Below are 13,978 nucleotides of genomic sequence, written 5' to 3' on the forward strand. Positions count from 1 at the left end.
GTTCGGTAATTTCAGCAGTTTGTGTGTTATGTTGTCTCCTGTCCCCCCCCTCCCCCAGTTAGGAAAAAATGCTATGGTGACTCATCAAGACATGGTCTGGGAACTAGAGCTGTTTATACATGTGCGGGAGGAAGGGGGGGTGCTTTAATTAATTAGAACGGCTTTTGGAGCTGCTCTAAAGTGCTTCGAGTATCATGTGTATCAGCTTTCCCACACTGAAAAATGGCGGTGAGGGGGCTTTAAATCTTGTTGAACCAGCTTTAGGTAAAGTGCCCCCGCCACCTTTTTTCAGTGCGGGGACACTGATACATGTGACTCTGGAGTCTGCTGGAGCATGGTAATTGCCACGCTTCAGCAGATTCGATTGATCAAGTCTTCTCCGACGTGTTTGAATTACAGTGCGTTGGAGCAGCCTCTCTGCATGTGTATAGGCACCCTATGAAATTACTTGGTGTCAGTGGGTGTATCTACATGTATGCTTTACTGCAGAGTTGACTAATTAGCTCCACAGCAAAGCATCACCGTCTACATGTGCACCCATATTAGGGTGTAGGAAATCAGTTAACTCTGCTATAGGATAATACTGTTCAGGGTAAGTACTATTCTACAGCGGAGTAATTTACACTGCCTCATTGCACGTGTAGACTGTGACCGAGGCTGGCTGGGGCATGAGGGTGCTACAGTGCAGGGTTTGCCTGCCAGCTAGCCCCACACGGTAGCACCCTTGTTCCCCAGCCAGCCCCTTCCCCCCCTCCCCACCAGAACCTGCTGCCAGCCTGGGGCTGCTCCACCCCAGCTCTGACTGCTGCGGCCCCAAGCACAGATGTATCTGCACCTGGCAGCCGCTGACTCTGGTGTAAACTACATCGGAGTTTATTATTCCATACTAATTGCACGTGTAGATGCACCCAGTGACAAAGTTCTGAGTTTGATACTGAAGCAACAGGAGTAAGTTGACTTTCTAATAGAGGTGCAATAACTCCCCCACCCCCCAAAAACAGAAAACATATCTAGTTGGGGAAACAAAGGATGTAGAAAAGGACTACTATCAGTAACTTTGCCATGATGGTAAGATGAAGCCAGGGATGGGATTTCACAGGGATGTGCCTGAGACCTGTTCCAGGAGACCAAACCTCTATGACTGATGACCTTACAGAACTGCCTCAGAGCTACTACATGCAGAACATACAGAGCAGCTCTTAGAGGAGACGGGCAATGAGTCCTGGGCCCTCATTCCATTTGCAGACTGAGATTTGCACTCCTCCTAGGTCAGTACTGCAGAGAGAGAACAGATGCTCATTAGGGTTACATATATTATTAGTGAGATAAGATTTTCTTTGTTTGCATATCCTTTTACCATTTTAGGGCAGTTGATATACCTGCTACTTTCATGCCAATGAATTTCAGTAAAGGTGAAAAGAAAATCTCATAATGTACACATATCAGACTTGTACAGTGCATTGAGGTTCTTGCCTTAAATTCCAATTCAGTATGAAAAACCTATTATTCAGCCCCAGTGTTTGCCAGAAGTTTGAATACATGAATATAAAATAGCATCCTTTAGGCTTTCAGAGACGCAGAGAATTAAACCTTTCACTTATGCCAAGGAAATCTTTCTAGCTTGTGACAGATAAGCTAAAAAGTGACCAACCAGGATTGTAAGTAATCACTGAGGCTATCTGGAATTCTTACTGTGTTTTAAAAAATCTATTTTATTTTGCAATAGGCTGGAATGAAAGTCAGATTGGCACTAAATCAGTTTCTGATTGTTAGAGTAACAATATACCGACTTTCCCATAGCTTAACAGATCAGGCTTAAGGAACGTGTGTATGCATCTTTTCCATTCATCTGGGCTAGGTGTTCATAAATATACCAAGGTCACCCACAAGTGACAGCAGCACAATTGAAAAGGAAGAGTATCCTTTTGCTTGCTAATAAGGTAGACATAGGCTGGGCATATGAAACCCATATGTCTGTACAATTCAGGAAGCCCATCCATTCAAACCATTCAGTTATTTTAGAAATATTTCCAATTTTGATAAGCCTGCATGACAGCATAGGAGTAATTGCTCTGCAGGCATCAGTGCCCACTGCACCAAATGTAGATTTTTTTTTCTTTTTCAAGCCTAAATTGATTTGCATGCTGCATGTCATTAGCAGTATGACGTTACCCAGTAGAAACTGGCATTAACTACATGCTTCTGGACCATGTTGTGCAGAGGCACCAAAAAGAAATGCTGCCTCCCCATTTAAAAAAGAAACAACAGTTCTTGCTCTTCATAATTAAGGGGATGATCCAGCCTTTTGTCATCCTGGTTACTGCCAGGAAAATTTGGCAGGCCTATACCATTTCCTTTTGAATCTCAAGAATAAACAGACAGGTTGACAGGTTATCCTACAACTCTTACATGAGGATAGAGAAGTAGTTAACTATTAATCTGAAGGCAGGCAGAAGGCAGGGTTGGGTGGCACCATAGGCCCCTGCTTCTCTGGTACATGTTCACTTAATGAAGCAATGGGATGTGCTCACCAATCCCAAGAATCGCAACTCCTGCTGTGCCACACAGTGATGACTTGGGGGTCATCATTGACCACAAGATGAACATGAGCCTGCAATGCGATGCTGCGGCTAGTAAAGCGACCAAAATGCTGGCTTGCATCCATAGATGCTTCTCAAGCAAATCCCGGGACGTCATTCTCCCCTTGTACTCGGCCTTGGTGAGGCCGCAGTTGGAGTACTGCGTCCAGTTTTGGGCTCCACAATTCAAAAAGGATGTGGAGAAGCTTGAGAGAGTCCAGAGAAGAGTCACACGTATGATCAGAGGTCAGGGAAGCAGACCCTACGATGACAAGCTGAGAGCCATGGGGCTCTTTAGCCTGGAAAAGCGCAGGCTCAGGGGTGATCTGATGGCCACCTATAAGTTTATCAGGGGTGACCACCAGTATCTGGGGGAACGTTTGTTCACCAGAGCGCCCCAAGGGATGACAACTAGGTCGAATGGTCATAAAACTACTACAAGACCGTTTCAGGCTGGACATAAGGAAGAATTTCTTTATTGTCCGAGCCCCCAAAGTCTGGAACAGCCTGCTACCGGAGGTGGTTCAAGCACCTACATTGAACACCTTCAAGAGCAAACTGGATGCTTATCTTGCTGGGATCCTATGACCCCAGCTGACTTCCTGCCCTTTGGGCAGGGGGCTGGACTCGATGATCTTCCGAGGTCCCTTCCAGCCCTAATGTCTATGAAATTCACAATTTTGACATTGGGGATCAGAGCCCAATAGTACCATTACTTCTTGCCAGTGCAGGGGGAGCCTGGGATCATAATCCTGGCTTTCCTTTGCCCTGGCAGATAGAAAGCCAGGTGTCCAATGAACTTGTGCAGTCCCGTGGCTGAGACCAACAATCAGCTGTTTGTGGGTCCTACCCCCAGACCACTATGGCGCCCATCCCATAGCTCTGCCATACATTCAATTTAAATCATGATGGAAACCAGTCACGACATTATTGCACATACTCTGTGGGATAATTCTTGTGGTTTATTTCCCATTTTATTGCACCATTAATTGCCTGAACTTGTGGCTGGGTTACTATTTAAGACACAATTAACTGGCTAATTGCATCTTAAGTGTAATATTTGCCACGGACCTTAGAGACTAACTGATCGCCTGTGAAAGCATATGCCTTTCTGAGCCAGTTAATCTGTAAAGTCTGTCCTGCCCTGTTTTATGTGAGCATAGAGTGACTAGATTTCTGATGCTTGGGAATTTGCATGTAAAAGCACAGAGATAGCTATGAACAGCTATAGCATCAACCCAGACAGCATGACAGCTCCCTGTTAGTACAGTAGAACTTGTATACTTCACAGGGTTAAATTCTTAACTCCCTGCAAATTTGAGGATTTTTGGATTATCTGGGGGCATACATTGCTGAAGCAAACTGTGCATGGGACCACTGAGGGGTTTCTGCAGCTTTTACTTCAAAAGGGCACCACTTCTCTTACCAGCTGTGCAGGACTGTTAGTGATCTCCAGCTGATCATAGATGTGAAATTAAAATCAAAGCTGCAGCAAGCAGCTAAACAGCTTGCTTTTTATTTGACAATTCGCTGTGAAAGTCTTGGTTATTTTGTCTTAGCAGTGTGATCACAAAGCAGAAGGACAGGCTGTGTTCACAAACCCACTGTTACTCATCCTGAGATTTAGGGCACACAAGATAAAGCTTTAGGCTACATGCAGGTATTATGTTTCTTTTGGAAGAATCACAGCTCTCTTGGTAGAAACCACAAGGGTACAGGTGTTTACACAGTTTCTCTTGGAATGAAAATAGTGATTCTGGGAGAAAAATTATCCACTTCTTACCTAGTAAAGGTTGCTCCCAAGAGAGTTTCTCCCTGAAAAACAAACATCTGTAGGCTTCTTTGTTTCTTCAGTCTTCTTGGGGACCAGAAATAGATGAGCAGCAGGGAAATGCTCCCCAGGCCTTCCTGAGACAGGGGTCATCCTTGTTTGGGGAAGGCAGGAAGAACAATTGCAGATGTGGATATGGGAAGCTTCCCTGTTCCAGAAAGGTATTTTATGTGTATGCTTTGCTTAGCAATCATGCTTGTGTGTTTTTCTGAATTGGGACTTTTGTGATTGAGAAGCAAATATAATTTTTGTTTCATTCCACTTACATTTTATATTCTTCTTTTTCAAGAGACATGGTTATTGCACCCTTGGAGAAGCTTTTAATCGTCTAGATTTTTCAAGTGCGGTTCAGGACATCAGGAGGTTTAATTATGTGGTCAAAGTAAGTTGCTTTTAAGATATGTTTCATAAATGTTTTGCTGATGTATCTGCATGTGCACAAACCATTTGGCATTATTCAGGTGGTGGTTTACAACTGCATATATAAGGTCTTTACGGGGAAGTATTATTTTTATATCATATTAATTGTTTATATATGCAGTGAACTAAACTGTGCTGGTGACAACTATTTTATTATACCATGAAAATTCTCAGCTGGAAAAGATAGGGTGATACTTATTTTGCTGATTGGTTTACAGAGAAATACTAGCTATGGTTTCTGTGATTTGTTTTTCATTGTGCATTTTCATTTTTTTTAATAAATTTCTAAAAAATACTATGAATATAATTACAAGTAGCAACGTGCAGTACATTGTGATATATTTACAACTGCAGGTTAGTTTAATGTTTGACAAGATGCATATGTCAGCACATCTATGAAATATCCCCTAGAGTCTTGAGAACAGCCCCAAGACTTATTACAATTTTCTAATCTTCCTTTCACAATCAGGTTCCATAGGTGTTTTTGCCATATCTGTGGTTACTTTTTCAAAAATAATGCAGTGGAACAAAGTTTGACTGTCTTATTGTGGATTTAGAAATTACATACTTAGAATCATAGAAAATTAGGGTTGGAAGGAACCTTGGGAGATCATCTAGTCCAACCCCCTGCTCAAAGTAGGACCATCCCCAACTAGATCATCCCAGCCAAGGCTTTTTGTAGCTAAGTCTTAAAAATGTCCAAGGATGAAGAGTCCACGACCTCTCTGTTTAACCTGTTCCACTGTCTTACTATGATCCTAGTGAGTATTTTTCCTAATAGCTAACCTAAACTTCCCTTGCTACAACTTGAGACCATTGCTCCTTGTTCTATTACTTCTCTTTGCTATAACCTAGTTAAGGCATTAGTGTCAGCCAGTCAATAGGGGATGCTCAGGTGCCGCCCCACCAGTTTCAGAACGACATGATCATGATTACGCTCATGCACTACACATACACAACAAAAAGTTGATTATGCTCAGTAAGCACCTCAGGGCGATCTCCTTGCCGCCTGAGTAGTGCATGCACAATAGAAACACTTCATCAGTTAGAATGGATTGCAATAACCACTTGTTTAAGCAGGCAGCGGGGCACCAGTACTGACCCCCAGCCCAGGTAAAGAGCTGTTTTGGAGGAAGGTGGAAAGACAGGGGGCGCCACATGCAGAGACATGCACTGGCCCCAGGCTGCCTGCAGAGCATCTCCAGCAGGTAGGTGGAGGAAAGGGGGATTGAGGCCCCTGTAGGGAAGGAGCTGTGCAGGGCTGGGGGCTGTTGCCCAGCCAGGTGGGGCTCTGGGCTGGGGCTGCAATGCGTGGCTGCAGGGAGCAGGATGGGGCCGCAGGTGGCTTGTCCAGGGGAGGGAGAGGGCCTGACACCTCGTTGCCATGTGCATTCCCAGGGAACGGGGGTACCCATGCCCCCCAGAACTGTACCCAGGGAGGTGCAGGCTGTGGGCTCGAGCTCCTGTCCTGCTTCCCTCCTCTGGGGCTTCCAGAGCCTGGCGGGCACAACCCAGTGCAGCTGGGGACTGCTGGACCACACGGGGATTCCTTCCTGCTGCAAACTACCCCCCTGCTGCCCTGTCCTTGCCCCCTCTATGCCTGCCACTGCTTTGAGGAGCCCCGCACTGCTACCCTCACTGCAGCCCCATGCACAGAGGCGCATTGCCAAGGCTGTGGGGGGCAAGAAGCAGCAAGGAGGAGGTTTTGTGCGCTGCTCCTTCGCTCCTGCAACACCAGGTCACGAGGGCGGGGAGCAGGATGGCAGGGAACAGTGGTGAGCAGGGGGCCTACTGTTCCCTGCCACCTTGCTTCTCCCCCCACGACCCGGTGCTGCAGGAAGCAGAGCAGCTGTGCGGAAAACCTCCTCCTCGCTGCTTCTTGCCCCCCACTGCCCTGGTGATGCGTCCCCTGTGCGTGGGGCCGTTTGTGAGGGCAGCAGCACAGGGCTACGCTCCTCAAAGCAGGGGTGCATCGCCAGGGCATTGGGGGGGGGGGGGGGGGGGGGGGGGGGGGCCGTTGAAATCTTTGGGCATTTTTACACATGCTTGGGGGGGGGGGGGGGGGGGGGAGGGGTGTTGCAGCTCACAGCAGCGAGGAATCTCCGAGCAGTCCCAGTGTCCCCAGCTGCGCAGGGTTGCTCCCAGTGTGAGGCTCCACCCACCCTACCTGTTTCACAGATCACCAGCCACGCCCGTAAGGCACCATAATGTATTTTAAAAACTTACTGATTGCTGTCCTGCACTTTCTATGTCTTAAGTCTCAATCCAGCAAGCTGTTCCGCTTGCATGGATCCCCCTGGTGGCATAGAACCACATTAGCATCCTCAGGGCTTCATATAGATCCCAATTCAAGGCCCTATTAATCTTAACAAGGGCTAGGCTAATTTTTTCCTGCGTATATTTATGCTTGTGGGTACTAATCTTTTTTCAGCCTGGTGTTATACTGAATTCCAGGTGATCCAAAGGGTAGTATTTAGATATAAAGTACATTTTTAAAACATAAACAAGCCACTTGGCATCATTAAAAATGCAATGTAGAAAGTGTTTGCAGTATTTTATTCTGTGTAGTAATTATGCATGTATATCAGTATGTTTAAACTCATTTAGTTGATGGTTATAGTTACCTTTATTAAAATTCTTTTCTACCTTGATTCTTGCATATTAACATTTACTGAAATAAAATTATTCATTAAAATAATTCCAATGGATTTTTTCCCCCTCAGTTTTTAATGTTTAGTTACAAATAAGTGCTTGAGTGACATGACCGGCTTTTTAAACTAATCAAGGAACGCATACGTGCTTATTTGGATTTGCAAATTGCTGAAGAACTGTAGGTATGCTCTAAATTATTGATCAGACTAAGAGCTTTTGAAATGTCAGGAAAGAGGTCTTTATATCTTAGCTCAGCAGTCTTATTTAAATATAAATGGAAGGAAATCTTTTTCCAGAATATATAGGACATAGACTTCTTACAGCCAAAAGGAGCACTGTCAAACCAGAGAAAGGCTTAGGGGCATTATTTCTACTGAATGAATGAAAATTGAGTACTTTGTCAAATTGCACAGTTTCAGTAATCAATACAAAACATAAAATTTCATTGGCAGGCTTAGTTCCTCTTCATATAGCACTCTGTGCTAACATTTGATGCTCTTTTAAATTGAAAATATAAAATTAGGAATTATCTGCTTTATTCTTGCATAACTTCCATCATGAAAACCTAAACTAGTGGTGTGAAACTGGCCTCTATTCCATTTTTAATGTATATTGCTGTACACTTGTATTTTATATGTTGTACACACAGCATGGCTGTTTGGTTTCTGGACTGGCAAATGAGCAATAAATTTTAAAAAGCTTACTCTGTGAGAAGTAGCATTTTTTTTAACCAGTGCTTGCAAATCTTAATAAAGGCTTTGATACCAAAACAGCCTATATGAGGAAAGGTTTTAGCCTTACATGAGGGCTGAGTGAACAGAATGAAGAATACAATCAAAATGGTGGATACGAGGGCAGACTTTTAGTATCCTTTGTTTTGAGAAAGTAAATTACCATGCTTGTCGACAACTTACACCCCTTTTCATCTAGCTGTCTCAGGACTTAATTAAAACACAATCACACTTCGAGTCTTCCCTTCATTCTATCTTAGGTTTGTCATAACGTTGGAATCGGTCATCAATCAATGCCATCTACAAGTCCTGAAATATTTGATGAGAGTTAATTAATCAAAAAGATCAGACTGCAGAAAATTCAAGAAGTGTCAATTTCCTTCATTTTGTACCATCTTGCAATGGAACTACATGGTAACATGTAGAAAAACACCTACAAATCTCATCCTAAGTACCTCCTTAAAAACAAATTGCACATCTTAAGCAATTGTATTCAGTGTGTTTGAGGTGAGAAGAGAGTTGACTTATAGTTCAGCAGACAGTGGTTTGGGGATTTGCTGAAACTCTTATCTCCATTTTGAGTTTAAAGAGTGCTACCGAGCAGATCATTTCCTAGGCAGTAGATGTGCTAGGGAGGAAAAATGTCCAGCACACCTACTGCCTAGGAAATGACCTGCTCAGTAGCATGGAATCGGAAAGGGATCTCGGAGTCCTAGTGGACTCCAAGACGAAGTCATCAGCAAAGCAAACTGCACTTTATCATGCATCAGCAGATGCATAACAGGCAGAACCAAGGAGGTGATACTTCCCCTCTATCGGGTGCTAGTCAGACCGCAGTTGGAATACTGCATGCAGTTTTGGGTGCCACACTTCAAGAGGGATATGGATAACCTGGAGAGGTTCCAGAGAAGGGCCACTCGTATGGTTAAGGGCTTGCAGGCCAAGCCCTACAAGGAGAGACTAGGGCACCTGGACCTCTTCAGCCTCCACAAGAGAAGGTTGAGAGGCAACCTTGTGGCTGTCTATAAATTCATCATGGGGGTGCAGAAGGGAATTGGTGAGGCTCTACTCACCAAGGCACCCCTGGGGGTCACAAAAAATAATGGCCATAAGCTAGCAGAGAGCAGATTTAGATTGGACATTAGGAGGAACTTCTTCACAGTTCGAGTGGCCAAGGTCTGGAACGGGCTCCCAAGGGAGGTGATGCTCTCCTCTACTCTGTGGGTCTTCAAGAGGAGGTTAGATAGGCATCTGGCTGGGGTCATCTGAACCCAGCACTCTTTACTGTGTATGCAGGGGGTTGGACTCGATGATCTATTGAGGTCCCTTCTGACCCTAACTTCTCTAAATTTATGAATAAATGTGTTGCCTCTCTTCTGCTGGATAACTGGAGAGACATGCATCCCAGTGTGCCTTCAGCTGGTCATAGGTTCTATTGACTGCCAGTACCGAACAAAATGCCCATTGGGTGTTCAAATTGTGGGTGGCAAAATGTTTCAGCGGGATTTTGGTGCAATTCACCAAATCTATCTGCCTATATTTCCAGGGGACACAGTTATGCTGGTACAGGAAGGTGGTGCATAGAGCAACCCTTTGGTGCTTTTCATGCCCTTGCACATTCCTGCCCCATACTTACAGTGAATGCACAGCCATCGTTTTGACAATAGGCGGAACTTTTATTAAACAGCACAGAAGAAATGTGAAAAGGCAAGGTCAACTAAACAGTAAACAAATGCAACATTAACCAAAAAAAAAATTACCATAGCAACTGACAGATGAAACCCATCACTGAGTCCGGAGTGGCTGTAGCAGGTACGTGCCACAGTTCCTGAGGTGGCAGTGGCCACCACTGGCTGATTTTGTTTAGGTACAGGGTACACCTGCTTGATGACTAGATGGTGCTTGCTGCTTCTCCTGTTGTGGGAGGCACCTGTGGGACAGTGAAGCTGGGTGGCAGCATGCCCCCCACTCCACCAGGACCACTGGATGGTCCTACTTGTGTGTTTAATTGTGAGGTGATGCAAAGAACCCCAAGAATGCCCTCCTTCTGCCTCCAGGTTCAAGATGGATGCAAGGCGATCCATGGAGTTCTTCTTGACCCTCACAAATTGCATGAGCATCTCCTTTGTATGCTTAGCAGTGGTCACATAGCACTGTACATCTTCTGCATGCAACCTGATTAAGCCCATTTATGTGCGCTATGACCCTATGATCCTGTGCCTACCCATGGCCATCACTGGCAATGATACATCTGCTCTTCTTCCCTCTGATCCGGGAGCCACTTGTCTCCACCAGAGAAGCCAATATATCCATCTTTGTGAGCACAGGTCTTTCTGTGCCTGGAATCTTTCTGGTCATTGGTCTCTGACTCTGTCCGTGGGCCATTATCTCCTCCCGAGGTGCTATTGCTACTATTTGCAGGTGTCACCGCTAAAAGTAGAGGAAAATGAACAGGAGGTCATTGGTTTCCTCACTGCTGCCCAATAACATAAACTCCTCAGCACAAGTTGGAATTTGCAAGGCCATCTGTCTGGTGGGTAGGCTTATTTACCCTGACTCTCAATATGGTAAGTTCACTCTCACTTTTGCTCGCTGGGGTCCTGGGGAAGTGGGAGGCATCCTGGGGCAAACATCTAGGGGCAAACAGCCATTGGGTACAGCAAGGGGCCAGGGAGGCTGTGAAACAGTTGAGGTAGGTGGAGGTGGAGCCACAGTTGGTGGGCTGTTCCCCACTCATTTGGGCTAATGTTGAGTATGGCCTGTTGGCTTTGGACCCCTTAATGCTCCTTGTCTATAACTGCAGGATGCCCCTGGTTAATGTCACCCTGATCCATCAGACCCCACAGCAGAGATAACACTTATTCATTGCTGTGCAAGGCAGTCCAGTGATCTTTAGTTTCCTCTTGCTGCCAGAGATGGCAGTCTCTGATGACTTTGACTTTTGGAGAAGGTAGGCATGCTGTGATGGCTCACCAGTGTGTTTGGGCTTTTTCCCAGAATGTCAGGAAATGCTTAATGATAGACCTCTCTACCCACTATGACTACCTAGCATGGGCAGACTGGGATGCTGTAAGGGGTACAATACATTTGTCCAGCTTAACTCCTGCCAAATAGCCATTGCCACCAGCCAACTGACAAAGCTGAAGAAGATCTAGACAATCAGCAGTATTATACTGAAGGTAAAGTTACATCTGCTGCATGCTATGGTCATCTTCACAGTGTTTTATGGCTGAGAGACATGGACACTTAATAAGTTAGAGAAGAGAATAGAGGCATTTGAAATGCATTACTTTAGGAGATTGCTGTGTGTCTTGTATGCTGAGCCAGACCAATGAGTCTGTCAAAAAGCAAATTACTCAAGAAATTGAAACCTACAAACTGTTGTTGGAGGTTGTGCGACGAAGGAAGCTGCAGTGGTTTGGACATATCATGAGAAGGCTGGACACCCTTGCCAACACCACCATGCAGGGTACAGTGGAAGGAAAGAGAAAAAGAGGTACACCCAAGAAGAGCTGGGGAACCAATATTAAAGACTGGATGGGCATCAACTGACAGAGTGCACAAAGCTAGCCAAATGTGGGACAGAGTGGAGGAGGGTTGTTACAGCATCTAAGGTTCCTCAATGGTTGCAGCAGCCTTGGAACTGACTTGACTTGACTTGACCTAACTCTTGACTAGTAACTTGCAAAGGCTGAAGACCGGAGGTTGCTGCACCACTCAGAACACATGACTTGAAATTGCAAAGGGAGCAAGTGTTCCCCTCCTCCATCTGCTCCTGCCTTGAGGGGATCAGTCAGCTGCTGCTGTGAAGAGCCCACAACTGTACAAGCTGTATTCAGCATAGCTAAAAACTTTGGGGTGGGGGTCTGCCACTACTTTTTCCCATCCTCTCCCATCCCATTCTGTGTGGACTCAGGGTCCCTGACCCACCCTGTGACCCCTTCCACTGGGAAATGACCTTTGACAGCACAAACTGAGTTTGGTAGGATGAAGGACCAAAGGGAGTTTGAACTGATTTTTGGGGCCAGGATTAGCATTTAGAAGAGTTGGAGATGGTACAGCCAACACTGTGGTCATATATAGGGGGGCCCTGAACTGCAATGGTAGTTTGCAACAAGTAACCTGATGATTTTAAAGCCACTTGTTTTCCCTTTTCCTTGTCGTCCGGCTTACACTTGTTTATAATAAAGTGCTTTTATCCCTGATGAGTTGTTTGCATGGGAGTGGAGGCCATCACTGCTGTTTTCTCAAGGCAGGAGCCAAGATGAAAATCTGAAGGTGCTGGCAAAGGAGGTGTGCTGTAATAACAGTATATTGTTCTAATATCTGAGCATGAAGCTCTGCTCATGAGGCTAGGTGTTGCAGGGAGGGTCCCTATAGCTGTGCAGCACTGTGATTTGTGTTTCTGGTAAGTGGATGAATGAGTGGGTACGTGGGCAATTTATCTTACATGTCATCAGTCAGTGCCTAACTGAATTGGAACTCACAACACAGTGATGGTTTACTGCCTGTTAAAGATGCTTCTCCAAAAAGCAGTGTTGTTTCCACTTTATCTCCAGGTACTAGCTATTAGCACACCACACTTGCATGAGGGACCATCTTAAAGCACAGCCATGTGGTTCAAGCACAGACCCAAACCACAACTTTTGGGGGGTGGGAGGAGGGAAAGGGGGCAGCTGTTATTTACCACCCACCAAGCCAGTGAGGATGCACTGGAAATGCTCTGGCACCTTGCCTATAAACCTGCCCTCACCATCATTGCTTTATTTCTCCTTACCCAACTCAAATAGTGGGCTATGACTTACCATTACCAGAAGCAGTTGTCCTGTCATGGTCTGGGTCTTCTGGGGCATCAGGTCTCTGTTGGGAGAGGGCTAGCTCAAATGCTGAAAATGGGGGGACAGCAAAAAACTGGTGTATATTCAAACCCAGTGTCCATTTAAGAGTTTGCAAGGCTTGGCAGAATGGCCAGCAGGTCTGTGATATGGCTCATAGTAGAGGTGCACCGATATGTCGGTCTATATCAGATCAGCACTGATAAAAGGAAAATTGACATTATCAACAACTGGCTTTTTTTTGCCGGTGTAGCTGATTGATGTCACCAATAAATGCTGCGCGCAGCCGCAGCATGTACATGGCCAGGAATGCAGCCCGGCAGCTTGGAGAGCAGCGTCTGGGTGGTAAGTCTATAGGGGGGAAGGGGAATGGGGCAAGATTGAGGTCCCTCAAGGTGAGGGAGGGCGTGGGGCAGGAGCTGCCCAGCTAGGGCAGGTCAAGGGATGGAGCCACAGGCAGCTTTTGGGTGAGGGCAGGAGGGCAGCTCCCCGCCTCCACGCACACCCCTGGGGGAGACACAGGAGGCATGTGCCTCCTGGATTTGTGCGCAGCGTGAGGGCAGGTTGCCCGTTGCGGGCTTGGAGCTGGAGGCTGCACCAGCTTCTTCCTGGCTGGGGGCTGCACTTGGCCTGGGCGGGGGTTGCATTGAGAGGGGGGCTACAGGGTGGGTTACAAGCACCCCCAAATTTGCTGTAGCCCCCCTCCCAGCACCACCACCACCTGCCCTGCCCCGAGCACAGCCCTTGCACAATCAATCTGCAGGGAACAGGCTGGCGCAGTCCCTGATGCCGATTCCACAGCGAGCAGCCTGCCCTTGCTATGCATAAAAATCTGGGGGGGGCACATGTCCCCCATCCCTCACCCGGGAGTGTGTGCAGTGGTGGGGAGCTGCCCCCCCCCCCCCCCCCCACCAACAGTGGCTTCGCGAG

The 13,978-nt window shown here is 46.3% G+C and overlaps 1 protein-coding gene across 3 annotated transcripts in view; it reads left to right on the forward strand.

Annotated features, from left to right (window-relative positions):
• FBXO25 (F-box protein 25) overlaps positions 1-13,978 on the forward strand; it is a 65,051-nt gene that overhangs the window by 15,552 nt on the left and 35,521 nt on the right. For all 3 annotated transcript variants that reach the window (XM_006026314.2, XM_006026315.2, XM_014521161.1), the window contains one exon: positions 4,700-4,792. In XM_006026314.2, the coding sequence (XP_006026376.1) occupies positions 4,700-4,792 (93 nt within the window). The remainder of the gene's footprint in view (positions 1-4,699; positions 4,793-13,978) is intronic.

Source organism: Alligator sinensis, unplaced genomic scaffold, assembly GCF_000455745.1.
Source record: "Alligator sinensis unplaced genomic scaffold, ASM45574v1 scaffold244_2, whole genome shotgun sequence".
NCBI classification, from domain to species: Eukaryota; Metazoa; Chordata; order Crocodylia; family Alligatoridae; genus Alligator; species Alligator sinensis.